Raw genomic sequence first — 26,790 nt, 5'->3', positions numbered from 1 at the left:
TGGTGAGTCAGGCTTTTCCATCTGCCTTTTAAAGCAAGTCTGTGCCTTTTGATACAAATGCAAACAAACTTTCAGTATGGAAAAAGCAGCTTGCTCTAGGGGACGTTGCTATCTTTGGGGGTCATAGCTAGATTACCTTGAGGTCCTTTCCAACCCTAACCATTCTATGATTCTATAATACATCTTGTGCTGGCAAGCCAGTGCAGCAGGGCAGGAATTTGGTGGGCTGAACCAGAGTTAAGGAGAAAGCCATGGAGCAGAGCTGGGAAGAGTTCCTCAAAGGTAGGGTAGCCTTGTGCTGGTGTCTCGGTCTTCTTGGGGGAGTACATGGTTTCTTCACCCTATGATGGTCCCCCTCTTTGCACTAATCCCTGCCCAGGGCTGAGCCTGTTGGGTGGTGATGGTGGTGGTGGGAGGGGGCTGAACCAGGCAAGATTTGGGAGGTATTTTTAGCTGTTCTAATTGTGGCAGATAAATGCCATTCTTACTTGTTGGGCTTGAGCTACGGCTAAATCACAACCAGTTCTAATGATGATAATTACCGGATTTCAATATTTATAGAAACGGGTGCTTCCTTCGCATTGGCGGGTGCCGCTGTGCTCTCACCTTCACAGATCGAAACCTTGGCTCATTATCGCTGCAGCTATTTATTTACTTGCACATTTTTAACCCACAGATGGCAACGTATGAGAGATCTGAAATGATAGGGGCCCACTGGAGGTGGTGTAGTCTTTGGGCAGAAGATGCGGGATGAATAAGGAAGCATCTCCTAAGGACCTGCGGGTTGAATTCCTGCTTGTTGAGAACTGTTGAGAGATGTTCTCAGGTCCACAAGCCCTGTATTTGCCAGGGCTTAGCCCCCAAAGGGTGGAGGTGACTGTGCATGTATTTGCATGCGTTAGCACTGTGTATCACTGCTTCTGATTGCTGTGTGCACCAGAACACATGCTGTAGCTAAGGCAGAGCTTAAAGGTTAAGCAACACAAACAGCCTGAGTTCTGTAACGCTGGACTTGGAGGAGCTTGTGGAAAGGGTCTGGGAAGTTCCGGCCTGCAGCAGCAGCCTCTATGTATGTTGATGGGGCAGCATCCTTGTGCTGCAGAAGGGAAGACATGCATGCATGTGGGACATGTGCCCATGCCCAAGCATGGAATGGGGATGCAGAACACCAGGGCTGTATCCAACCAGCTTCCTCAGGTTGATCCCAGCCTGTATCCAGGCCCATGTGCCCATCGGGTCTGAGCCTCCCTTCTCGTGTAAGGTGTAGAAAAGATTCACTTATTCAATTTGCTATCTCTCCAGTGCCACATAAGCTGTATTGATAAATTAATCTTATATTGTTGTGACTAAACAGCCCTGCAATTTTTTACACTGTGCAGTCTAATCTGTCTTGACAGCTGTATCATTAGTTTATATTTGTTGTAATCTTATTCGCTGTGTTGGCTGTGGGGAGTTCTGATTTGAGGCGCTGTGCTGCTATTCAAGCAATGGGTGCAGCCTGCAGCTTTCCACTTGGAATCTTGGGATGCTGTGGATGCACCCAGGCAACCACCTGCTTCTGAGGCTAGGATGGGAACCCCTGGGTTGGGGTAAAGATGGTGAAAGGGTGGATGTTGGGAGATGTGCATCTTTAAGTATCCTAAAAGGTTTGCTGTACGATGAGGGATAAGCTGTTTTCTTGGTCTGTTTCAGTTTTCTGTGGAATGGGATGGTCCCTCCTCTGTTGCTTTTTGGTCACAGGGGATAAAGGGACTGTGGGAGCTTAAACTGCACTGTCTCCAGGCCTTTAGAGATGCTGCATGAGGGATGGTGATGTGCGCTGGCATAGCCTGAAATGGAGGTGGCAATGTCATGCAGTGGCTGGCTGCTCCCCTGTCTCCAGCCTGAGTTTGCTGTCCCTAGTCCAAGCAGGGGTGGTTTGGGCTTCTCCATTTGCTTTTGTAGAGAGTTCTTTTGCTTTGCAGGCATCTTCTTCCAATAACAGCTCCCCAAAACTGTGGAGCAAGATGTTTTGGGCTGGTGCAATGAGATTTCTGCCAGCAGGGAGCAAGAGAGACTGTGTGTTCCCCAGGCATGGGACAGAACAAGGGGGGTGAAGCATTTTGGCTGCTAATTTATGCTTCAGGTCTTGAACTTGTTAAATCTGGATGGGAAAGGATAATCACTGGTGCACAGGCTCCTGTTTGCAGCTTCTCTGACCAAGCCCGGGTGCTTTGGTAACAGCTCAAACCTGTGTTATTCTCTTGAATGCATCCTTTTGGGAAAGCATTCAGGATCTGGCAAGACTGAAGATATGAATGGCTCCCGAGGTAGGTGTGCCCCTTGCAGTTTGATGGTGCAAATTGTTATTTAGAGCTTTAATTAGGGTTGTACACCTGTAAGGACTGTCAGGGACCAGCAATGCCCTGTGCTGCACTCAGATCCACCCTGGCAACAGTAATGTGTCAGCCCAATGGACATGCCACAGCGCCCCATATGCTTGTATGCATCCCCCTTTGCAGGCAGGACTGAGAGCAGAGAGCGGGATGCACTGTGACAACCCCAGTGGCTTCATGTAGGGCTGGTGGGGGAGGATGGTGAGATCTGCATGGTGGTATCAGCACTGAATGTAGGAAAATCCCCCCTCCAGGAGACAAATGCACAAGGAAACATCTGTAGCCTGCTTATTGCCAAGCATGTAATGATGCTGTGAAAGGCATTTCACGTGTGGTGGTCCACAGTGAGTGCTGGCAAGGGTTTAGTGATGTGTCTGTCCACCACGCAGCTCAGAAGGTTGTTGATGTAGCATCAGGTTGCATGAGGGTTGAAGTGCCATTCGTGAAGTGATCTCAGGTTGGGGATGGTGTGTGAGAGCCCTAGGTAGTGGCATAGACCTTGTTTCAAGCTGTAAAGGATGATTCTTCACCTGCAAAGTCCCTGCCAATGTTTTCAACAAGGAATCAGCTCACTGTGTAAGATCTGACTGGTCTGTGGCCATGGCTGTTGGATGGGAGGGGGTGACTCTGAGGGAAGCATTGGGGCATGTAGCAGTTGCCCAACACGCTGATCTCTGCTGGATGGGAAAGATTCTTGCTTTGCTCTCTGACCCTCCTCACAGCACTTGATGGTTGCTGTTCACACCCTGTTTGCTTACCAGCTTCACATCAGAGGTGTGAGTACAGAGAGGGGTGCATTGAACACGGCACAGGGCTCAGCTCTGCTCCTGCTACCCTTGTTTGTGGTCACCTCCTCCCCACGGCCAGGGTACCAATGGGGCAGATGGCAGCTTTTTGCTGTTTATAACCCTCTTATCCCTTAGCCACTGTGAAGATGCCCTGATTTATCTCTCTTCCTGGTTTATCCCTGAGTGAATTTCAGGTCCCTGCTGTTGAGTCCCTGGTGCGTCTTGCTCACCAAGCACTGCTTTAAGCTCAGAGTATCCCCTGTGCAGCTTGGGATAACATCCAGTGCTGCCAATTCCTAAGCACTGGTGTGAACTGGGAACCACAGGGAGTTTTGGCTGGTACTGCTACGCTCCACCCATACTGATGAGACCATTTCCATAGCAACTACAGGATTCTTCAGAGGGGAGATAGGGGAAGGATGTGAAAAACCAAAAACAACCCAGCTGAAAGCAGTCACGGGCTGAAGCCATTGGTCATTGTAAGGGGTGGGCTTCAGGAGGTGGCGTGCTGCCTCTTGCCCAGGAGAAGTTCCCTGGCTCGGTGTATTGGTGTGGGACCCCATGGCCAGGGAGCCCTGATGCTCTCACCGCCTAAAATATGGAAACCAGAGCTGGTGCTTGCATTGTGCTGCTGGGATGCCCCTGTGGGGCTGGGAAAGGGGCAGGAGCCTGCAGGGCTGTGCTGCATGGAGCTGATGTGTGCTGTGGCTCCTGGGGGAACCATGGAAGATGCTGCAGCTGCCAGTGCACAGGGTGATTTCCCAAGCTGGTGGCATTGCTGTGCTATTTGCTGGCAAGGTGATTCCAGCAGTGCTGGGGGCCATGGGAGTCAGGAATGCCTTTCACCTGCCTTCCTGTAGGGCCTGGGGGAGGGAGCTGCAGCTTTTGGTCTTGGAGCATCCCAGTGTCATTTTGGCTTTGCATTCTGTCTTCCATCCACATCCTGCTTTATTCTCCTCTGCTTCCTGCCCTTGCTGAGAGTCACAGCTAGAAGGGCTCTACATGATGCTTTTGGGGCTGAAAACATTGGGTTAGGAACCAGATGATCTTTAAGGTCCCTTCCAACCCAAACCATTCTATGATTCTATGAATGTGGTGAAGCGCACAAGCCTGGCACAGTGTCACTGTGTCCTATCCTAGAGTGTCATGGTTTAAGTCCAGCCGGTAGCTCAGAACCACGCAGAGGTTCTCGCTCTTTCCCTCCTTCCTCCCCCTGCTCCTGGAGGGATGGGGAGGAGAATCGAAAGAATGTAATTCCCATGGGTTGAGATAAGAGCAGTCCAGTAACTAAGGTATAGCACAAACCACTGCTGCTGCCACCAATAATAGTAATGATAAGGGAAATAACAAGGGAAGAGAATACAACTGCTCACCACCCACCGACCGATACCCAGCCCAACCCGAGCAGTGATCTGGGCCTTCCGGGTAACTGCCTCCGGTTTCTATACTGGGCATGATGTGCTGTGGTATGGAATACCTGTTTGGTCAGTTTGGGTCAGGTGTCCTGTCTCTGCTTCCTCCCGGCTTCCCCTCCTCCCTGGCAGAGCATGAGACTCACAAAGTCCTTGGTCAGACTAAACATTAGTGAGCAGCAACTAAAAACATCGGTGTTATCAGCACTGTTCCCAGGCTGAAAGCCAAAGCCACAGCACTGCACAAGCTACCAAGAAGGAGAAAAATAACTGCTGCTGCTGAACCCAGGACATAGAGGTTAAATTTGAGCCTTGGCATTGCAGTAGAAGAGATCAGAATGGCTTGACTCCGTGCTGTTGGGGCTTATCTGTGGTTTGGTGGTGGCTTAGGTTTGGAGACGTCCTTGGGCAGGTCTGCTGGCTTCCTGGTGAGCTCAAAAGTGGCTGAGGGGCTGGGGGGCATCCCACAAGGCTGGGGCAGGGACGCTGTATGTGAGGACATATTGGTGGGTTGCTCCCAGCCACATAGGTTGGTGATGCCTCGTCCTATCCATCCTGCTGCAGAGGATGAGGGAAGCCATTCTCCATCCCACTGCGATGCCCATAGCGGAAGAAGGAGCCGGTGTGCAGGAGGGCTGTCCCCACCAGCTGCCATCCCCAGTAAGCCCCAGCCTGGCACATGGTGCAGGCTCTTGGGCTCCAGCTGCTGTGGGCTGCGAGCGAGCCAGGCTACTCCTTGGAGAGCTGCAGGGCTGGTGGCAGACAATGTCTGTATTCTTTGTGCAGAACCAGCTTCCCTTTGCTGACAGCTCTCTGGGCTCATGCGGGTTGCTCTGAGGTTGGGCTCGGGTTCAGACCCTCCTGGCTCTGCAGCTGCCCAGGAGCAGAAACCAAGTTTGAGGGTAGGAAAATCCAGTAACAACAAAATGTCCCTGGAAGGTCTTCATCCGATGATCTGCTTTCTCTGAAATTGCTCCGTGACCCTAAACAGTGCCAAAAAGCCATGTGTGCAGTTAAATACATCCCAAACCCATGTAGTGAAAGGGCAGGTGCTGTCAGGAGGTGCAGCCTGGCTTCCTCGCTTGCAGCCTCTCCACTAAACTGGGCAGGACCTGTGGATTCCTCCAATGCTCCTGTGAGATCTCATTGCTGTCAGTTTCATGCCAGCCTCCTGGGAATGCTGCAGAAATAGGAGGCTCATTTTCAGGAGCACCAAGCTATTGGGCTTATCATGTCTATACTTGCATCTTGTACAGCGAGATGTGGCCTTGTGCTGTGGAGAGGAGCATGGCCTGTCTAGGACAGTATGTTATTGCTTCTCACTGTTGTGGTCTTAAGCCTCCATGCAAATCCTGGTGATAAACAACATCTTCCAGCCTGCTAGCAAAGCGTGGCAATGTCACCGCTGGGTTAATGAGTTGCCAAGTGTTGGTCAAGCTGCAGTCACTCAGGCTGTGTGCTCCTGCCTTGCTCCTGGTGTAAAGGAAAGCATATTTGCTTAACAGGCAGCGCAACTCAACAGCAGCGTGTTTGGATAGTGTGAACTCAAGGCTTCACCCTTCCTTTGGCCCCGGTGAAGGAGGCACCCACAGGGAGAGAAGGGCAGATGTTTGGTCAAGGAAGCTGGTTTTGGAGTGCTCTGTCAGGGTGCTGGGTGAGCAGAAGTTTCTCCATAATTCAGTTATGCCTTTACCTAGAGGAGGGGCAGACCGAGCTGTGACATGAGATGGAAATGGTCCCCAGATTTGCTGTTTCAAATCAGCTCAAACACAACAACCCGGTTAGCAGTGTCTGTGGCTGTCACAGTGTTGTCTTTAGCATTTCTTCAAGGTGCTTTTATTCATGTTTATATAAACAAAGTAGAGCACTGGGAGAGGAGCTTTTAAAGTGCCTGCTCCCTCCCTGCTCTCCTTTCTTCCCTTCTCCTGCCTGTGTCATGTTTATAGGTTTGCTGCTTAGCTTTTGCTTTTCAGACCCAGCTGATTTCCCACAAAATGTATGTTACCCTGGGAAGTGTAGAGCTCTGAGTCACCAGACTTAATGTGTACATCCCTCTGCTCCTGAGTGATGGTTCTGAACTTATATGTCTGTAAAAAGAAGTAAGCTGGTATGTGTCCCTCTTGTAGGAAAAGCTTGGGGGGGCTGGAAATAGGGGAGGTGTTTTTTTCTGGCTGGGAAGTGAACCAAAGCCTTCATCACTGGGGAGGGATGGGCAGAGCTGGCCGTGATTTATTTGCAATGCAGATACAAGCCTGGGGGGGTGGTGGTGGTGGTATCGTGATAGCTGGCTCAACATAAACTGTATGGAGGGTCTTCCCAGTCCTTTGGCTTTATGGAGAACCACTGGTGCGCTGGGCAGGCAGATCTTCCATGCTATGGGGGTAACATGGACCCCGGAAAGTCTCCTTGCAGGTTGGAGCTGCTCTGCCCATGGCTGTCCTGAGTGGAGCGGCTGGGAGCCTGGCCTGTGGCCAGCCCAGCTGGGCATTGCTGCCTGCTAGCTAGAGCTTCATAAACATCCAAGGAGCCAAAACACTGGAGGATCAAAGTTCAGGCTCCCTGGGGGCCGTTTGGGAAAACAAACGCTTCATGGGAGCAGGATCTGAGCCCAAGGAAGATTGGCTCTCCTCTCCTCCCCTCTCCTCTCTCCTTGCTTGGGCAGCAGCTTTCCTGGTGTTCGGGTGTGTGGGAAAGATGGAAATGGGATGAGCCGTGCCATGGGGGTGGTGGAGCTGCGGGGGAGAGGAGGAGGATAAAGTGGGAGGGGGGACTGAAGGAGAGTGCTGGATTTGGCTGCTAAATAGCCATAATTGTGCAGAAGCAGAGGGACCCTTTGGCTCCAATCTCTCTGTTCCATGATGCTCTTGGGAGCAGTGGGAAGGATCTGCCCAGAAATGCGCAGCTACATCGAAACAGACTTGAGATGAAGCTGATGTGGATGTAAAAGGCTCCCAAATAGAGACGCTGTGGAAAAGGCCAAGGAAGGGTGGTGGGTCTGGATTAAGGACCACAGCCTCCTCTCACTGCAGCGCTTGTGCAGCCCCATCTCTGGCTCTTGTGTCTGCTCTTGCTGGACTCTCCATTCTGCCTCTTCATTCCCAGCACCCTGCATCACTGTAACAGCCAGTTCGTGGCAGAATTCTTCTCTTTTTTCTCCTCCACCCCTTCTCTGTCTTTAGCACACCATGAAGTGCAATGCATGCATGTGGCTGGCAGCGCTCCCCTTTGGGTCCTAGCTAAGCTTATATGTTCTATCAGGACATGGGCTTGACCATCGCAAAGGCCCTGTGCCTTTTTGGGAAGCTTCTTTCCACCACATGCTCTTTGGCACTACTCTGTGCTGAGAGTTATCCCTGCCAAGTTGAACTCCAGTGATCCTGTACCTTTAGTAGCTCTCCTTGTCTTGCTAACGTGCATAAGCACTGTGCACTTCAGGAGAGGACCATCTGCATTTGGAGCAGAGCTTGGCAGCTCTGCCTGTATCAATTTATATGTATATATATATTTCTGAAAAGCCCCAGCCCTGTTTGGAGGTGGAAACGTGGGGGAATCTGACTTCAGTTTGAAGATGTAGGGAGGGTTTCATAAAGCAGAATGTAATTACTGAAGTTGATTTGGACCAGGGTGCTGCTTCCTCTGTCAAATGCTCTTTTGATCTTTAAAGACCACAAAATGCTGCGCACTGCTGGCTCTCACTGTATGTGAAATCCTATGGATGGAATCATCTTTCTTTTGGTGTGGCAGGTGCCTGGGGAGCTGCTTAAAAATGGGAGCTCTTTTGGTCTCCTCTGCCATGTAAAGCAAAGAGTGGTGCCTAACCTTGGTGTAAAACTCCTATGGGAATTGTTTTTCTCTGCCCTTGGATTGCCCTCTCCATCCCAGCTGGCTGCATGGCTATTCTGGAGATGTGGTGTGATCAGACACGTGCAGGTCCTACACAGGAGCCTCTGCTTTATGTACCCCAGATCCATGTGTAACAATGGGAAGCACGTATCTGGGCACAAAGAGGACTGGCTCTGCAGGCTTTCCTGCTGGAGAATAACAAAAGAAATGCCCTTTTGGGGAAATATCATAACTTTTTGTGTCTGGCGCTAAAGAAAAAGGGGAGTGAGCTACAGCTGATGCTGCAGGCAGGGGGTGAGCTCTTGCTGATGCATCACCTCAAGGTGCTTGAATCATGTATTTATGTCCATGTCTGCAAGACAGAAGTGCTCATCCCATCCCCTGCCCTTACTTCAGGTGGTGCCTGAGAGTGTGCATGGGTCAGACGGTGATAGGCAATGAACAAGAGGAGGTGATGAGGTGGTGAGCAGGGAGCTGGGGCTGAGCCAGAAGCCCAGCCTATACACATGGGGATTCCGGGACACTGTCCCCCCGCCCCATTCCCTGTGCAGGAGATGGTGGGAGCTTCCTCCTGAAGCTTTTGCGCTGTTGCTCACCTCTGATAAATGAGGTTGCTTCAACACTTGGATGATTTTGGATGCTTTGGTTCTTGTTCAGGACTCCAGGGGTGTTTTTTCCCAGCACTAGCCGAGTAATAGCAATGGGATATTAAGGAGGGTATTTGTTGTGATGGCAGTTGCACAGCTGCCCACAGCACTTCAGTTCTGCTGTCCCACTTACACCTCTTTGTTCCTTTCTGAAAGAGAGTGACTAGGCATAACTTCATGCACTGAAGAATCTGGACGTAGGATGCAGTAACAGAACATCTTCCTTCCCATGTGCCACAGCAATCTGTCCCTGCTGGGTCCAGGCAGCCTGCTGTCCTCTACTAATACTGGTACATTGTCCCCGGACGGGATGTTCTCTGTTCCATAAGTCACAAGCTGGAGCTAATGCAGGATGTGGAGGCTGTCCTGGGGTGAGCTGAAGGCTTTGGAGGATCTTAGAAGGAAAAAACAGGTGAATGTACAAACATGGGGCATAGAGCACCCTGTGCCTGAGAGGATCTCATGTCCTCGAGGACAAAAGCAAAGGGTGAGGTCCTAGTCATGTTGACACTGCTGTTTGTTTTTAAACACATGTGCTTTCCCTCTCTCCTATAAGTACAGCTCCTATGTGCCTTTACAGGTGCCAGGCAGCATGTCTTAATAGTAGTGCCTGGAAAAAATGTGTTCAGCCAAGCTTAAAGCTGTTTCTCATATCTTCCACAGTAGGGTGCTTTTATATGGCAGTCTTGTTAGATAGTGTGGCTGTAGCAGCTCTTCTGCACATAGGGGTTGCTCCTGCTGGCCTGGAGCCAGGCAAATGCAGTTGGGGTGAGCATGAAGCTTGTCAGGACTCATCTGAATGGAGTCCTGAAAGCAAGCCCTCTCCTTTGAATGCCTTGTGTTCTGTGCATTGCTGGTGAGTAGCAGTTGGGTTTCTCCAGGAAGACTGTTAAGACACCACATTGTGGTGGCTTGTGCGTGGCTTGTGCATGGCTCTATCATTCCCATGCCCTTCCCAGTGGCAGGGATTGAGAGCTTTTTCCTTTGCCCAGCCTTTCTGGAAGGGCAAGGCCTGATTTAGATTGTAGGGTTCCATGGGGAATGGATGCATCCCCCTGGCATCCTCTGAAGCACCAGGGTACCCTACATGGCCTCAGCAAGAGGAGCAGATCTGTTGGTGCAGAGGGAGCTGTGTCACAGTAGTGTGTTTTATGACTGCTACCTTGACAAATCACAATTACACTGGGGTTATGCTCCTAATTGTTTTTACAAAGCTGGATTTGCTTTCTCCCCCTTCTTCCACCCCCCTTCCACTGACCTCAAGTTATCCTTAATGATGCAGACTTATCCATTGCTAGGTGACCTTTCCATGTGGTTTTGGGAATAGGAAGCCCACCCTTTAAATGGGGAAGATATTGCCCTCGTAAGTCTTTATTCAGCAGCACTTGCCTTTAATGCTCAGTTGCCAATTCACTTTTATAACTTCCATATTGAGGGAATCAAGTCTTCATGCCTCTGGTTATTAAACGTATGCTGTAAGTGCCTTATAATGCTGTGGAAGATTGCTGATTCCTTTAGCTTCCTTAGCCCTGCATGGGAGATGTGAGGGATGGGTAAAAGCAGCTGGCAATCCCCACTGTGGCTGTGCTTTGCCCCCGGTGTGTGGGACCTGCACCAGTGCCATGGGTTTCTCAGCTTCCAGGTCTTCCCATCAACATCTCCCACACCTCTGCTTGGAGGAGGCAAGTCTTGCTTGTCAAGGGTTTTAAGAGATGTCTTCCCTCTGTTCCCCCTCTGCAATCCGTATTTGCATGATACGGAGCTAGCGTGCCAGGAGCTTTGTTTATGATGCTAAACATACTGGGTAATTGAAAGCCAATGCTTCTGTCTGGATTGTGAGGTATCATGTGCCTGGATGATGAATCAATTTTCCAGTTGCTCTACAAGAGACAGGACTCAAAACTCTGCTTACCTTTTCTATATATACCTATAATGTATATATATCTATAATTTATAGAAATATGTATATAAAACCTGTATGTTGGGATGCTGCCTGCTTGCTGGTGTCCAACTTATTCACTGCCCGGTATCCAAACACAAGCAGTGGCACTAGCACAGCGTGGCTCTAACAAGGATGTGTCATATCCTCTGGCAGTCATTGGAGTTGATGGCATCCTGAGGAAAAGTTGCTCCCTCTGGTCTGGGTTAGATATAGATTTGGTAGCACATGTGTACACGGGCTATATAATACTTGGTGCTTATCAAGAGCAGTTTTTAGCTATTGACTGCAGAGCTTGAGAAGCTGATAGAGATTAGATAAATAGTATCCTTGTTGTATGAGGAGGGTGAAGGGAGGCCAGACACATTAAGTAGCCTCAAGCTAGTCACTTGGTAAACTGGCAGAAGCTGTTTTCCATCTCTGTCTCATGCACAGGAACATGTAATCCTGGCTGTATTTAAATCCCAGTGGATATTCTACTCTCCCTTGCTGCATGGGCACGTAGAAGGGGGGCATGTAGAGCTGTGCAGGTCTGCTGTGTAGTCTCAAGGTGACACCAGCCTGTGTTGTCAAACACCTCATGGCACAGTGTCCTGGGAACAAAAGGAACCACTGCTCCCTTGGGGTTGGTAGTAAGTGGGGCAAGGTACAGGCATTTCTGGAGACTGTCTGAAACCTAAACTGTGTGGCTTGGTGACCATATGGTCACCAGGGCTGCTAATCTCTCTCTGTGTCTGAGTGATGGGGGGCAAAGAAACCTGCAACCTTACTGGCTTCACACGGTGCCTTGTGATCTGTAAGGGAGACGTGATCCTCATGAGATGTGGAGCTGGCAAGCAGGGCTTCATGCTTCACAAGCTTGCTGTTGACTGGGATGCAGCACACAAGCTGTGAATTGACCATTGTTCTGACTGCAGTGGTCTGCAAGGCTTTAAACAGGTTGTAAAGTCATGGCAGGCAGGTACCTTGAGGATGAGATACGATGCTGTGTTGGCCTCCTAAAGTTCGCTTTTGTCAGGCTATCCAATGTCTTTGGAAAGCTAACTGATTTCCTCAGCAAAGTGATGGCTTCATGGTGAGAGGTTAATATGATGTTGCATTACGTAAGTGGTTTGTTTTTCTGGAGAAGGCAGAGCACAGCCCAGCTGTTGTAGGTGCAGAGCTGGATAACAGAGAAGTGATAGTGGGAGGTGTTGAAAGAGGAGAAAACCACTGAGGCTCCTTGGAGATGATGTTGGATCCCTCTTTTATTGGGGACAGTGGCATAAAAGGCAGGAGTGTGCTCATGGGCTTCTCTGCTGGCACATTGCTGGAGCTGTGGGAGCACAATGTGGGGTGAAGATGGCAAGCGGAAGAGCTCCAGTAGCAAAGCCAACAGAGAATCTGATGCAAATTGGGATGGATACAAATGTGGGTGCAATAGGGCTTTTGTTGCCAGCCAGGAAATCATGTCAGTCGGAAAGAAATGGTGGATAGGAATGCTTGGTGGAATGCTCAATTACGGGATGAAAACAAGCCCTCCAGGCTGATGGGGCTGTGGTAAAGGCCAGTGTGATCTCAGGCTGCATGTCATGGTGTTTCCAGTGTAACTGCAGGGTTGTTGTTACACAAGTGAGACATCCTGGAGATTGCTCTGTGTTTTCAGTTGCTCCTGTTCAAGAAAAGGAACTTAAATAGGCTGATGAATAAAACAGCCATTTTCTAACACAGTGTTTATCACAGTGGTCCTTCTTGTATAGGTCACCAAGTGTGAGTGTCAGTTGTGCTGGATCTGAAGCCAGAAGAAAAATAACCTTGCTATCAGGAATCTGCCTGAGCAATATATCTGCATCACTTCTGGGACTTGGGTTAGTATCTCTTCAAGGCACTTGAGACAATTTGCCTTGCACTTCACTGCTTGGTACAGACACGCTGTCTTAGAAGAGCTGGGCTCATGTAACTTATAAATTATAGCTGGGCAGGTCTGGCTCTTGCTTTTAAAGGAGGAAGGAAGAAATGCCAGGAAGGGAAGGGAGCTGCTTAAGCAAAACCAGTTTTGACACAAGAGAAGATGGATGTAAGATGCTCATGAGTACATTTGGGTAAGAAAAAGAAAGAGCAGAGGAGTTCTGGTGCAGCATTTCAGTATGAGTTGGAAGGGTAGAGCCCTAGCTACCCCTAAGGTGGACTTTGATCTGTCTGTAGAAGACACGGTATAATGACAGCTCCGTTGTGCAAGGAGACCTGGCCCAGCAGGACCTTCCGAATAGATGTGAAGTAAGCAAGTATTTAAAGAAACAACCCCTAGCCTCCATCCCCACCAAGTAAAATGAGCAATCGCATCTGTGTTAGTGATGCATCTCATATGGTCTCCATTAGAAGTTGGAAACAAGTTTAGGTGGATATGTACGCGGTGAGCAGTTTGGGATTTGTCAAGTATGGTATTGAAGCTATTGCGTCTTGCAGAAGAGCAGCTTACCTCAGTAATAACTGAGGAATGCCATGGGAATATCTATTTAGAGATGTTTTCAGGGAGGAGGGAGTAACCCACTGACTGCAATTCATACCTCAGTTCTCTGCCTGATTGCAGAGATCAGCGTAGGGCTGGGAGTTGTCACATCTTTACTTGGCATGAACCCAGCACCCGTGTTCCTGCCAGGTTAATGAACCGAGGCAGAGGACAAGGGAAGGTCACAGTCGTCAGCAGCAATTGGGAGGATGTAAGATTTCTAGGGCAAGCACAACCCTGGAAAGAAAAGAGGGGGGAGCTAGCTGAGAGAATGAAGGACATGAAGAGGGACTTGCTTTAGGGGTGGAGTTTCTTAGCTGGTTTGCTTTCCTTTGCAGCCACTGCCAATTCTGCAATCACAGCTTGAATCCTTGAGCTTTCGGAATAAGACGTGTTCCTGTTTTGTCTTTAAAGTGGATTCAGGTGAACCCAGCCAGTGCAAAGTGATGCTGTTCTTTCGAAAGCAATAGGGAGCCAAAGAAAATGTTTTTTCTGGTGTACCTTTGAGGTGCCTGTGAACCAAGACTAATTTGCCACTTCTAGGAGCAAGGGTGCAATTCCTGCCAAGTTTAAAAATCAGATAAAAAAGGGGAAGAGCCATTTCTGAAAGTCCCTGCAAAGGGAAGTGTCTGTGTAGTATAAAGGACTCAGTCCCTTGCTGACCTGTGTACCTAATCCAAGGTGATGCTATTTCCCTGTATTGCACTTTCATGTAGGGCAGCTGCTATTATTCTATATATGTGTGTGTGTATGTATTTATTTCCACTGTTGCTTCTCTCGTCTCTCACTTTCTGGGTGTTGTGTATCTGTCAAACTGACAGAGTGTAGATTTAGATTAGATATTAGGAAGAAATTCTATATTATGAGAGTGGTGAGGTGCTGGTACAGGTTGCCCAGAGAAGCTGTGGGTGCCTCATCCTTGGCAATGTTCAAGGCCAGGTTGGATGGGGCTTGGAACAACCTTGTCTAGTGGAAGGTGTCTCTGCCCATGGAAGGGGGATTGGAGCTGGATGAGCTTTAAGGTCTCTTCCAACCCAAACCATTCTGTGATTCTATGTTTAATAACATACCAAAGCTCGGGAAACTCATGGGTTTTGTTTGGAGGCTGTAACAGAGGCTCTGGAGTTGTATTTACAGAGTAGTGTGGTCACTTCTGGAGGGTTTGGCCATGGGGGGGCCCCCTAAGACCCTCATACCCCGGTGCTGAGTCGTCAGAAAGTCACACCTCTGCGTGTCACTGGGAACAAGCTCAGTTCTCTTTCTGCCACTTCTAGGTTGCTGCCCACATGGTTTGAGTGTCAGGTCAAAAATAACCTTGACTTTTTTAGCAATCACAATCAATAAAACAAGAGCCAATCTGGCCGCCGCCTCCTCCCCAGCTGTGCTTGTTCCATAGCTACTGGCTCAGGGCTGCTCCATCCCTCCCCGAAGGTCACTGCTTGGATGCTGTAGATTCAGCATGACTGAGTGGTAAACCCACAGCATCCCATGCCTGCTTCTTCCCATGTTCTTTCTCTCGGAGGACCCTCTCTTTTGGTATTTAGGTGTTGGAATGAGAAATGCCTTCAACTTGTGTTTCTAGCCTTGCTCAGTCCTGTGGCCCAACCTGAACTTGCAGTCCTGCCCTGTCTCAGAAGGGTTTCAGTAAGCCTTTGGATCTCTTGACTGGCTCCTTCCAGTGTGTGTTTTGTTCTGCAAGTGTTTGCAGGGGCCTTAGCCCTTGGCAGGGAATGCACAATGGCTGTAATAATGTCCTGGTTCTCATTCTGACTGCGACACAGACGATCCAAGCCAATGAGCAGGTCATTGAGGATGAACCGTAACTTCAGCTGTCACGCAGCAGACAGTTGGGAGCTTACTCTGCGTCCTTAAAGTAACCCCTCTGGGTATGCAGGCAATTATGGAACATGTGGAAAGCAGAGGTGGCTCTTGTGGGTCTCTGCTTTTCTTGGATCTGCATTGTGAGAGCAGAGAAACATGTTTAGATTTAGTTCAGGCTAATTTTAGCTGAAGTTTTCTCTCTTGGGCTGGATGGTGTTTGGGATATGGCTCAAACAGGTCCATGTACTTCTGTCACGCTAATTCACCTGGCCTTGTGCAAGCACAAGGCACAGCAAGTGCTGGAGGAAGAATGTGTGGCCCCTGTGACTGCTCTGGAAGTGCTCAAGAAGTCCCTCTTCTGCTTACTCTTGACCACTATGTGAGGTTCTGCAACCTTACTCAATCACAGAATCATGGGATGATTCTCAGTTTTGGCTTATCACTCCAGCCCTACATCACTTGGACATATTTCCTCTTGCCAAGGCCAAAGCTAACTATTGCATCAAGGCAGATGTGAACGTGGATGAACGTGTTCATGTTCAAAGTTGGGCTTGCTCACATACTGTCTAAGGGGACCAGCCAGATGTTTTCCCGTCTTTGAGAGAGGTCCACCTCCACCTGCTCCCCAGCTAAGACCCTCTTGAAAATGTTTGTGCTTTCTGGTGGGAGGGTGCTCAATTTTAACCTGGGAGAAAGCCTGAACTGGCCAAGCACTGCCTGGGGCAGGAGGACTGAGCTCCTTCCCCATCATACAGCAAGGCAGCTTGTTAGTGGCCGCAGCCAGCCAGCCACGGTGCTGGCAGCATCGCTCCTGTGCAGCCGATAACAGGGGACCCTGTTCTCAAGGGCTATTGGTCTGTCAACTTCCCCTGCCTCCAGTATTTCCTGAGTAAGCAATCCCATGGTGACAGGTCTATTTCTGGTTTTGTTCTCTATTGCATACCTGCCAGAGTGCCCTGGGCAACTGAGCAGTTCATAATAAAGGCACAGTTTCCAAGTAAGTTGGGTGCTCTCCTGCCAGCAGCACTTCCAGATATCAAAAACAAGGACCCTGTTTGTCCACACCTAGACAGACTGGTTAACATATATATATATATATATATACACATGATTTTTTTTTCCATTTAGGCATTGAGTTGTTGTTGAGAGGTTTTAGCTGCTTTTACTCCTTTTGTGTGAGCTCTCAGTTGTTTGTTTGTTTCACTGATGTGCACAGTGAGGTGCAAAGATGCCACTGACTTGTACAGTGATGTTCAAAGGCTTGATTGCATATTCCAACACTTTAAACTGTGGGCAAATCCATTTAATGTGGCTTTTCCAAAACACTGGGAAAGCAGAATGGGGCTGGGTTGTAGGGTACAGCATGGTCCCTGTTTGTGTCATCCCCTGCATGTGTAGAACAAGCATATGGCTGTGCCACAGCTGAGCCTTTCCTTCTTCCCCACAGACACATAGAGAACTGGAAGAACTTGCAGACGCTGAACGCTGTTGACATGGAGCTGTACACGGGACTCCAGAGGCTGTGAGTATGTCCTGTGTATGTTGGGGGGAACAGCACTGGGCAGCCTCTTCCTTCCAGCAAAGAGCTGTGGCTTCCCTCCATCAGCTGTGGTGCTCAGAGCATGTTTAAGCTACTGGCTGTGATGTATTTTGCTATGAGACTGTGGATGGAGATGAAGTGATTTTTAGTCCTTACTGGGTCTGTTAGAAGGGAGATTGCTAGCTCCTGACAGCTCTGTCAGCACACATCAGCCCTGACCTCTCTCCTCCCCTGCTGTTCTGGTTCTGGGCTCCTGCGTTGTTCTGACTCATTTTGGCCCCACAATGCAAAATTCCAGCTGTCTCCACCGATCCTTCACTGCTGGGCTGTTGGTTCTCATTTAGTGCAGTTGCCATCACAGTGCTGCTGCGTGATAGGGGAATCGCATCTCCCTCTACAGCGCTCTGAGCACCAGGACAGGTCAACTGTGTGCGTCATGGAGGGGAAGCTCAGGTCTGTGAGGCTGAAGGGACTTGCCAGGTGCTTGGGAAGCCTGGCCAAGTGAGGATACTGCCCAATCTCTTAATTCCTTCTCCTGCATCCTCCTGGAGCTGGGAGTGACCTGGGTGCTGCTTGTGTTACCCAGGGTTAATCAGAGAATCATAGAATAGTTAGGGTTGGAAAGGACCTTAAGATCATCCAGTTCCAACCCCCCTGCCATGGGCAGGGACACCTCACACTAAACCATCTCACCCGAGGCCTCATCCAACTCTGCTAGTGTTTTTAACTGGGAGCTTTCCAACAGATACAGCTTGTGTGTGGGCTCGAGGAGAGGTGCATGTTGCTGAGCACTCAGTAACCCAACCCCAGCAAGCTGAACTTTTAACACACACATACCTTGTAAGCAGGCTGGCTGCTGTTCTCATCTCGCCTAAGAAAGCAGTGATGGAGTTGAGCATACATTTGTTTGTAGCAGATACTGATAAATCCTGGTCATAGTGCTGAGAGAGCTTCTCCAAAACAGGATGGGAAGAAGATTCCGCCTTCAGCATCCATAGTTCCCTACACAAAATACTTTACCCTCTATATCAGCGCTGCAAGCAGGGGGGGTTTCTCTTAGGTTTGAGGGAGGGGAGATGGTGTTGTTGGGGTTAGGCTTGTTGCAGGAGCAGGCATTGCTGCTTGTGGATATGGAGGGAGAGGAGGGGAGCAGGAGATGCTCTGTGCCACCCCAGCAAGATTCTGTGGATGTGGGGGGAGAGTCTCACCCAGCAGCCGCTGTGCTGAGCCTCTGCTGTTGTCATATATCAGATGAAGCTGAAAAGCCCAATTTCCTCTTTGCTTGTAACTCAGAGAGGCTGTCTGGGAAGAGATGTGCCTCCCCAGGGGGGTGGAATCAATGGCTCCCAGTGCAGCTTGGGTGCCGAGCATAGGGTTTTAGAGCACTTGTCCACCCTGACTCCACTGCTGCCCTTCTGCATCTCTTTGCAGGACAATCAGGAACTCAGGACTACGAAACATCCAGCCACGCGCCTTTGCCAAGAACCCTCACCTGCACTATATGTGAGTGCCAGCAGCTTCTGCCTTCTTTTCCTTCTGCTCCCTGTGGGAAGGCAATCCCCAAAGTGCTTGTCGAGGACATCAATGGGAGGGAAGGGGTTGTTAGTGGGGAGAGGGAAAAGCAAATGTCCAGGAAAAGGCAATGGGCTATGATGCAGGGTGAGATGAGGTCCTGCTGGGCAGTTGATGGGTTTAGGTTTCTAATAACTGCCCTGGCTTTGATGGCTGCTTTAACGAGCTCAACCTCACAGTGACCAAGTGCACATTTCCCTTTCTGCATGGTTTGGGAGGGGGGGCACATGCCCCAGCAGGCAGCCGCATCCTGCCCTGCTCATCAGCTTTTGTGCTTTCCTTGGGCACAGGGCTGCCAGCTGTGCTCCTAATTACTGACTGCTTAAACTGGTCTGCAGTGGGGATATTTTATGCCAGAGAGGCTGGAGTCCTGTTATCATGGGACAAGGCACAGGTGTCCAGCTGCTGGCTCATTATTAGCCAACAACTACAGTGACCCTGGGAATTCCTACATCTGTGAGGCCAAGGGCACTGATTTCTTTTCTTAGATGGGTATTTACTTTTTTCAAGGTGATAAAGGGAAGCCTGAATTTCAGGCCGGTGTGCGAGCTGCTCCATGGTATACTGTGTCCAAGATCAAACCCCTCTCAGCTCTGGTATAGATAGAAAAGGTGAAAAGTGTGAGAGGCTCCAGCCTGAGGCATGGGGTGGATGGAGAGTATGTGAATTCCTGCTTCTTGGAAATCAATGTTTGTGGCTTCTTTGAAATCAGTGCTAGTGGTTTCTTCCATGAAAAATGGCCATAGTGTGCATCCGTTTGAGCCCATGGATGCATGTGGTCATCAATATGGGCATGTTCCCCAGGGAGGGAGATGGATGTGACCTGCAGAGCAGGATAGATTTGTCTTTTGATGTTTGCTCAGAGATGATGTGAACTGAAAAACCCCAAAAGCTTCGTTTTTGGAAAACCTGCTACAGTTGCTAAGTGACAGTAAAGTACTTGCTAAACAGGAGATCTGCAGTACCAAGGGGCAGGAATAGTTAAGGGCTTTGTGAACAAGCTCGGGGTCTTTCAGAGTTTAAAGAAGTGTGTATTTTGTCATAATAAACCTTCATTAATGCTGACTGCTGGGACTTTCCTGATTTCTGTGCTCTGTTATTTTGATTTGTAGCATTTGTTTTGTGTTTTCTGTGGTTGGTTGTGATTGGGAACCTTCTCTCTGAATTCCTTTTCTTCTAATGCTTTTTTTTGGGGGGGGATTGTTTGTCAATTGTACAGTTGCTGTTTCTGTATCTAGCAGATAAAATAGATACTATTTGATTACTGACAAAATTACTTCGAATGTTGTAGTTTAAAAGCCCATGTACGCTCATTTTGAGGCTGAATGTGGTGTTAATGTGCACATATGCAAGTGTTGCTGCTTTTTCCAAAAGTGTTTCTTTTTGTCTTTTGATATTACTTTTGAGGCTTGGGGGGAAAAAACCCCTTACATCCATCTTGTGTCAAGAGTTAAGGTTGATATGTGGTGATGAAATATGTGTTTGTTTACTGCTTGGGCTATATAAGATTGATCATGTTCTTAACGTCTTTCTTTGCCTTGTGAAGCTTGAGGCAAGTAAGTGTATTATTTGGTTAGTGTTTGCCAGTGCGTTTTGATGCTCTTCCTGGGACCTGGCAGCATGGATGTTTGCAAGGTGGATACCACCCATGGTGGACGCCGGGCACCTAGGGACTGAGACCTGGTGTTCGTAAGGATGGTGGCTCCTTCCTGCTCACTAGAGGCTTTTGGGCCACTGTGCTATTGCTGCTCCTGGGGGTGGCTCCCAAGACTTTGAACATCTTGGCAGGAAGCCGGTGCCACCCAGGCTTCTCTTCATGGCCATGGCGCCATGCAAACACATCGGGTGCCTCCTTGACTGCTCTGCAGCCGCTGCCTCCTGGGGAGCTCAGCTCACCAAAGGCTTGACATTTTCTGCAGCTGCTGCACGTAGGAGCCAGGGATAAAGGGATTAATGAAATGTCACTCTGCTGTAGGTTTTGGGCTGCTGTAACCAGGTACAGTAGCCGACAGGAGCATGGGATCCTGTCCCAACCCACTGTGGCGGGGCTGGCTGCACCGGGATGGGTGTGAGGTGGGGACGGTGGGATGGTGTACTTAAAGCTTGTTGAGTTATGGCTATGTATTACTGCTGCTGCTCTGGTTTTCCTTTGCTCACTGTTTGCATGGTCACAGGTGGGGCTGAGTCAGTAAGATAGCAAATGAGCCTAATAAATGACAGGGAGATCTCACTGCCAGGGAGTGTTACCACAGGGTGGCGGAACCTTGGGCTATGCCTTTACAGGGTGCTACAGCAGGGTCTGAGAAGCAGCAGGCATTTTTCCACGTGAAGCTTATGTATGAATTGTGAGGATTCAAAAGCTGTGTTCTTTCCTCTCTCCCTCCCCATAGTATCCATTAGGTTGGAAAAAACTTATCCTGGGTTAAATCCCAGCTTCCTGCTTGTGTGAGCTTTTTTCCCAGTGCCTTCCATCAAGGTTTTCTCCTCTCAGATGGGACAGATAACACTGCCTTCTCCCAGCAGCTTCTATTTCTGTACTTTCCTCTGCGCATGCATTTGTCTTTAGCCCCCAGCTGTGCAATCACAAGCAGATCTTGTAGCCAAGATTTGTGGAAGTTCGTGTTAGCAGGTGATGCAGGTGAACGTCGGAAATGTTTGGTGTTGACAGAAAACCTCAGTCTTTGGCTTGGGGCTGTACAAGACGACTTTAGGATGATATGGTTCCTAAGTTTCAGACACATAAACAATCTGAATACATATTTATTGTGTTGCTGTGTTTAGCACAGCTTACTGAGGAGTCTTGCATGCTTTCACTCTGTCCTTCTTCTAATACTGAAATGCCTGAGCCAATCTATTTGAACCTGGTAAAGGATTACAAGTTATGACAATATCAAGTTCCTGCATGAATCATTACAATAAAGAGACGAATAGTAAAGAGAAGTTGTAGTGCCTTGTGGGGAAGAATGCAACATTACCGCATTCCTCTTAAGCACTGGGAAGTCCACAGCAGAGTTCAGGTTCACAGCGCACCAGGAATCAGTGCACAGGAGAGGACAGGACCTGTTTGCTGTTGGCCAAAGCGTCCACCCTTTGCTGGCTGTGGGACAGTAGAGCTGTGTATGTAAGAGAGTAGGCTCCCAGCTGCAAGCATGCAGGTGATACTTAGAACCAGACAAGTTGACATTTGCCATGCCTGAGTCTCCCTTTGCTGGGAAGCAGGTACTTAAGAGACTGTGATTCCCTCTAAATGCTTTCCTGGGCAGCTGCCTACTCAGTCAGGAGGCACTGCCTTGTGTTTGCAGAGGGTAATTGTGCACACCTTATTTATTGTGTAGTTAAAGGAAACAAATGAAGGTTGTGTAATTATAGAGACAGGCACACTTTTAAATAAGGCTTAAGTAGTCAGATTTCTATTTAGAAAATTAATAATCGCCATTTCTGTCTGCGTGCAGAGGCTCTTCTTAAAGTGTCTTCTGGAGGTTTATACATGCTCTGAATTGGTTTGTGGGCTCGCCAAGACACAGCTCCCATCAAAGAGCGCTCTCAGGGCTGCTTCTCAGAGTAATGATGGGGTTGAGGATCAAGCTTCCTCTTCCAGTCTTCACTCAAGGGTCTTGAAGATGGAGATCCTGGAGTGCTTTGTGCTGAGTGTGACTTTGAGTATGGCATGGTCACATCGCCTGCTCCACAGGAGTTTTTATCTATGTGATCCTGTCAGTCTTTTTCTACCAAAAATGAGGATGGAGGAGGACCTAGAAGGTTCTGGCAGGGATGGACAGGAACCTGCTTTGCCTGGTGGAAGACTGAGCTGGCTGATCTGTGGACTTGTTTAGAGAGGTAAACCTGAGTTGTGACTAAGCTGGAGCCTCCCAGAACCTCTCCTGTAGGTTGTGTTGTCTTCTGAGGATAGGGTTAACTTTGTGTCCTGATTGGGTTCAGGGCAGTTGTGCTGTATTGTATGAACCCAGTGCCCTGGTACTGAAGGTAATTTGTAGCTTTGAGATGGGAATTCCCATAGATGTGTTATGGTGTAGGCTGTGGTAGGAAAGAAACTGGGCTGCATCCCCTGAATATTGAGTTGGCTGGGGCAGCACAAGGTTGGCGAGCTTCTCTCTGCCCTATTCAGTGTTGTTTTAGAACAGTACTTGATGCCCCCCAACACCTGAGGCCTATGAGCTTTTGAAGGGCTGCAGACAACTGTCCTGCAAGGCTGGCAAGGTTCACCTTTGGTCTGTGTGTTTGGGAGCTTGAGATCTTACACAAAATAAAAAAATAAAGAAAATATCAGAAGCTGAATTATTGAAGGTAAAGCAGTGTTCCCTCTTGGTCACATCTTGAGGGTCATTTTTCCCTGCTTGGTGGTTAATGATGTATTGCCTTGTTCTGAAAGAGCCATTGTTACATATGAAGCAGGGTTAAACTGTTTTGCTCTCTTCTGTAACCAGCTCCAGGCCCTATGACTGCCTGCAACTCTGTGCTTGATTCCAGATATCCTATTACCCTTCCTCCCCCTTCCTGGTGTTTTCTCCCTGCTTTGTCCTTTCATCACTGCACTGCTGTCATCCCCATCCTGGCAGTCTCCTAACCCAAAATGGCATGTGTTAATTGCTGTTGATTTCCCATCCACACTCTGGAGTCACTGCAGCCTAACAAGTCTGTGTATATCAGCCAGGGCACAGTATATGACTATATGTAAGCTCTTAGCTCACTGAAGGATGAAGTAAATGCATTACCCAAACCACATCCTTAATAGCTTAATGCATTTTATTTTGCGTTTGTGAAGGACTAAATAAGAACTGGATTTCTCCATGAATATAGGCAAAACAAGAAGTATGAGATTTAAAGAGCCTTTAATTTCCATTAGGTGAAAGTTCCTTTAATATCCCTAATGAGGCAGGCAGCTTGGGCACCCTTTGAATTCCATTTGTACTCTAAGGATATTCCTCCTCTAGCCCCTTCTAGAAACAAACCTCTGTGCTACAATTTACATAGGGAGTCATTTTCCCCCTCATGTCTTCAGTTGTTCTATCAAATGCTGGACATGCTTGTAGTGCAGTCACTAAAATAAACAGCGGGAACATCTCCTTTGCTTCCATAGCTTTCCTGTTGTACCCCCATCTGCATTGTCCCCTGGATGCCAGTGTCTTTGATGATATGCTAATCAGCAGCACTGGTTTGGTGTCATGTTTATTCCTAATTGTTACCACAGGTAACAGTTAACTGTAATAAGCAGTTAACTGCAGTGATTCTTTTTCTGCAGCAGCAGAGGTAGGTCCCGTGTTTTACCTGCCATTGTACACAAGGCCAGAGGGGAGACCAGTTCCCTGCAGGACTATGGTTTTCCTTCAGGCTGGGTTGAAATCGCTTGACCTGCATTCAGAGGGCTGGTAACTAATTCCTGGCTGCAGGCTGCTTCACTCAGCCATGGAGAAGGGTTTATTGTATTGTAATAGGAGGTGGAATGGTGAGTTTGTGACCAATGTACTCTAGTGGGACCCAAGAAAGAAAGTTTCCAACACAAGCACTGTGCCCTTTGAGGCAAGGCTTGTCCTGTCTCGGTTCCTCATCTGAAAACCTGGAATAATAACCTCTGTTTTCTATTGTTTTATTTGATATATTTGCACTGTAACACCTTTTATGGTTTCTAGTTGAATTGTGGGATGCTGCTGCAATGTAAGATGAGTTATAATAACACTATCACAAATACCTTCCTTCCTTTGAAATGTCAGTATGTTCTTTCCAGCTGCATATGTGCCTATGAGACTTATTTCCCTTTCTGAAGTTTGATCAACTGTCTCTCAACAGACATGTGAAATGGGCAGCTGTGGTTATGCTAAGGTCCTGGGTTTTTCTATCTTCTCTTAAAAAAAGTCTGCAGATGGGTTGTTTTGAATGATGCTGTCATGCATGGGTGTGTGTCTTTTTACAAGCCTTGCTTCAGGATTGGGGTAAAATGTGTACTTTAGACTAGTTGAGGTGTTTTGGTGGGTTCATTCTCTATGACAGAGTCTTTGCTGTACAACAACAGCCTGATGGATGTCTGATGGTGAGCTTCCCTTCAAAGACAGACCAGACATTCCTTTTGAATGTGATCTTGAAGATGAGGGGTACTTGTGTCTTGGTTAACCCTCACCACTTCTGTGACCTCCAGCAGCAGAGAATGAGCTTATTTCTGGAGATTTGGGCATGATAAGGACCAGATCTGGTTCCTAAGCTTCTGTGGTCACTTGCAGCATCCTCTGGCTGTCCCTTTTGCTTGCTCCCCAAACCCTGTGGCTCATTTGATTAGATGTTGGTACAAGAGACATGTTTTAACTGCCTGTGCCAGTGTAAAAGGTGATGTACAGTGAGGAAGATCCTCTCCAAGAGGGACATGAAAACCGCTTTGAAAGCTTCTGGGGAATAAAGTGAACAATAGCGGCAGGACGAGTGAAAGTTCAGTGACCACACAAGTTATCTCACTTGGGATTTTAATTTCCATGATACTGTTTTACTAACAGTGTGATTGCATGGCTGATTCTCCCTTTTTGATATACAGGCAATAAGCACCAGAGCAGAAAAATAGAAACATTAACATCATATGTTATTTGAGCAATAAGATAGGGCGTGAATGATGGGACATTAATTCACGATGGTATGTGACTAGGCAGGAATTTAAATGTCATGAGTTAGGCAGTGGTGTGTTTTATTGGAATTATAAAATCTCACTAGAAAACTGGCAGAGGGGGGTGGAGTTCCCCACCACCCTGCACCCTCATTTGTGAAGGGATGAGCTGCGAATTACATTGGATGCAAGAGCCTGTGGGATGTTTACAACGCTGCCAGTCAGAGACAGAGGTCTCTCGGCCCCCGGAGCGGTGGGTAGCTGTGTCTGAGGTCGTGGTGACCAGCAGCTCTGCAGGAGCCCACGGGTGTCCTGTGGGGTGCGACCCTGCAGGCACCGTGCGTCCTGCGGGGCCGCGCTTCAGCACCACGGACAGGGGCGGCAGCCTCCGGTCCTCCTGCCCGCACCACCAGCCTCCTGCCTTCCAACAGAGATGCTGGGCTTCCCTGCTTGGAATCATAGAATCCACTAGGCTGGAAACGACCTTTAAGATCATCAAGTCCATCCATTACCACGGCACTGCCAAGTCTGCCCCTAAACCATGTCACTAATGGCCTTATCAACAGGATTTTTGAACACTTCCAGAGATAGTGACTCCACCGCTGCCCTTGGGAAGCCTGTTTTTGCTTTCCAGCCTTCAACCCAGGCCTGGCCTTCCTGTTTGTGACCGGGTCTCTCTGCCTTCCACTCTGCAGATTTACAGCCTCCATGCCTCTAACCCTGTTGTCCACCCTCCTGTCTTCTTTGCCTAAAGCTGGTCTTCCCTGCTGCCAGATCAACTCTGACCTCTTGGTCTGCAGCTTAGAAGAAGCCCCAGCCACCCTGCCTGCAGCATGGGCCCTGGCCTCTAGCCTCATCCAGGCCACTTGGCCCTCCCTGCCTCTTTGCTTGCAGTCTGGCCTCTGAGCCAGCCTCCCTTCCATACCCCTTGTGCAACCCCAGCCTGCAACTTGGCCTCCCTTCATGCAGCACTTTTGCCCCTCTCTTGGAACAAACTCATTTCCCTTCCAGCCCCAGCCAAGCACCTCAGGGCAGTGAGTGGAGCAGTAGCTGTGCACAGCTGGCTGCAGCTGTAAGCTGGATCAAGACATTAGATGTGAGCCCACCAGAGGGGTGGCCAGCTTGATTTCACTGCCAGTAGTGCCTTTATTCTTCCATTTCTCCTCCTATGTATCCAGTCTGCCAAGGTGCCTGTTTGACAGATGCAGCACAAACTTTCTGAACTGCAGTGGCTCCTGGCACTGGCTTTGTTCTGCAGCATGAATGGAGTCGTCCTGCAGCAGTGCTACCTGGCTGTTGGCTGTGGGTGTTTCACATGAGTAGTTCTGTAGGAGATCTGCCATCCAGTCTCCCTGCAACTTCAACCCGTGGGCTTTGGTTAAATGGTTGTTGTATCCCGTTTTGTGTGTTGATAATTGTGAGTAATTTGCTGTCTCAGAATAAGAAAAGAATGCCTGCTGCAATCTGAAGTACTCAGTGCTTCATGATGATTAGTCTTTTCAGTTGAAAATATTCCTCACAGTGGCCAATGTTTGAAGATAAATTGTGGGTGAAAGATACTTCTCCTTTTTAAGTACATCATGTGTTGAGAAGAAGAGAAAAAATGTAACTACTGTGTCCAGACATTCTTGTGTTTTCTTCGACAGAGCTAATTGTCAAAACCAAAACATGCTTCTGCTTTTGAGGTGGTAATAAGCAAGGAGTGCAGCACGCAGGCTCTGCTGGACTCTGCCTGTATTAAGCCACCAACAGTTCTCTGTC

The 26,790-nt window shown here is 48.6% G+C and overlaps 1 protein-coding gene across 5 annotated transcripts in view; it reads left to right on the top strand.

Annotated features, from left to right (window-relative positions):
* Positions 1 to 26,790, top strand: part of NTRK3 (neurotrophic receptor tyrosine kinase 3) — a 205,723-nt gene that overhangs the window by 17,264 nt on the left and 161,669 nt on the right. For all 5 annotated transcript variants that reach the window (XM_061371323.1, XM_061371327.1, XM_061371324.1 and 2 more), the window contains 2 exons: positions 16,761 to 16,835; positions 18,285 to 18,356. In XM_061371323.1, the coding sequence (XP_061227307.1) occupies positions 16,761 to 16,835; positions 18,285 to 18,356 (147 nt within the window). The remainder of the gene's footprint in view (positions 1 to 16,760; positions 16,836 to 18,284; positions 18,357 to 26,790) is intronic.

Source organism: Neopsephotus bourkii, unplaced genomic scaffold (genome assembly GCF_033783945.1).
Source record: "Neopsephotus bourkii isolate Nb327-2 ecotype Australia unplaced genomic scaffold, CSIRO-AGI_Nbou_v1 NB_1572, whole genome shotgun sequence".
In the NCBI taxonomy this organism is placed as follows: domain Eukaryota; kingdom Metazoa; phylum Chordata; class Aves; order Psittaciformes; family Psittacidae; genus Neopsephotus; species Neopsephotus bourkii.
This window is presented reverse-complemented; position numbering and strand designations above follow the sequence as displayed.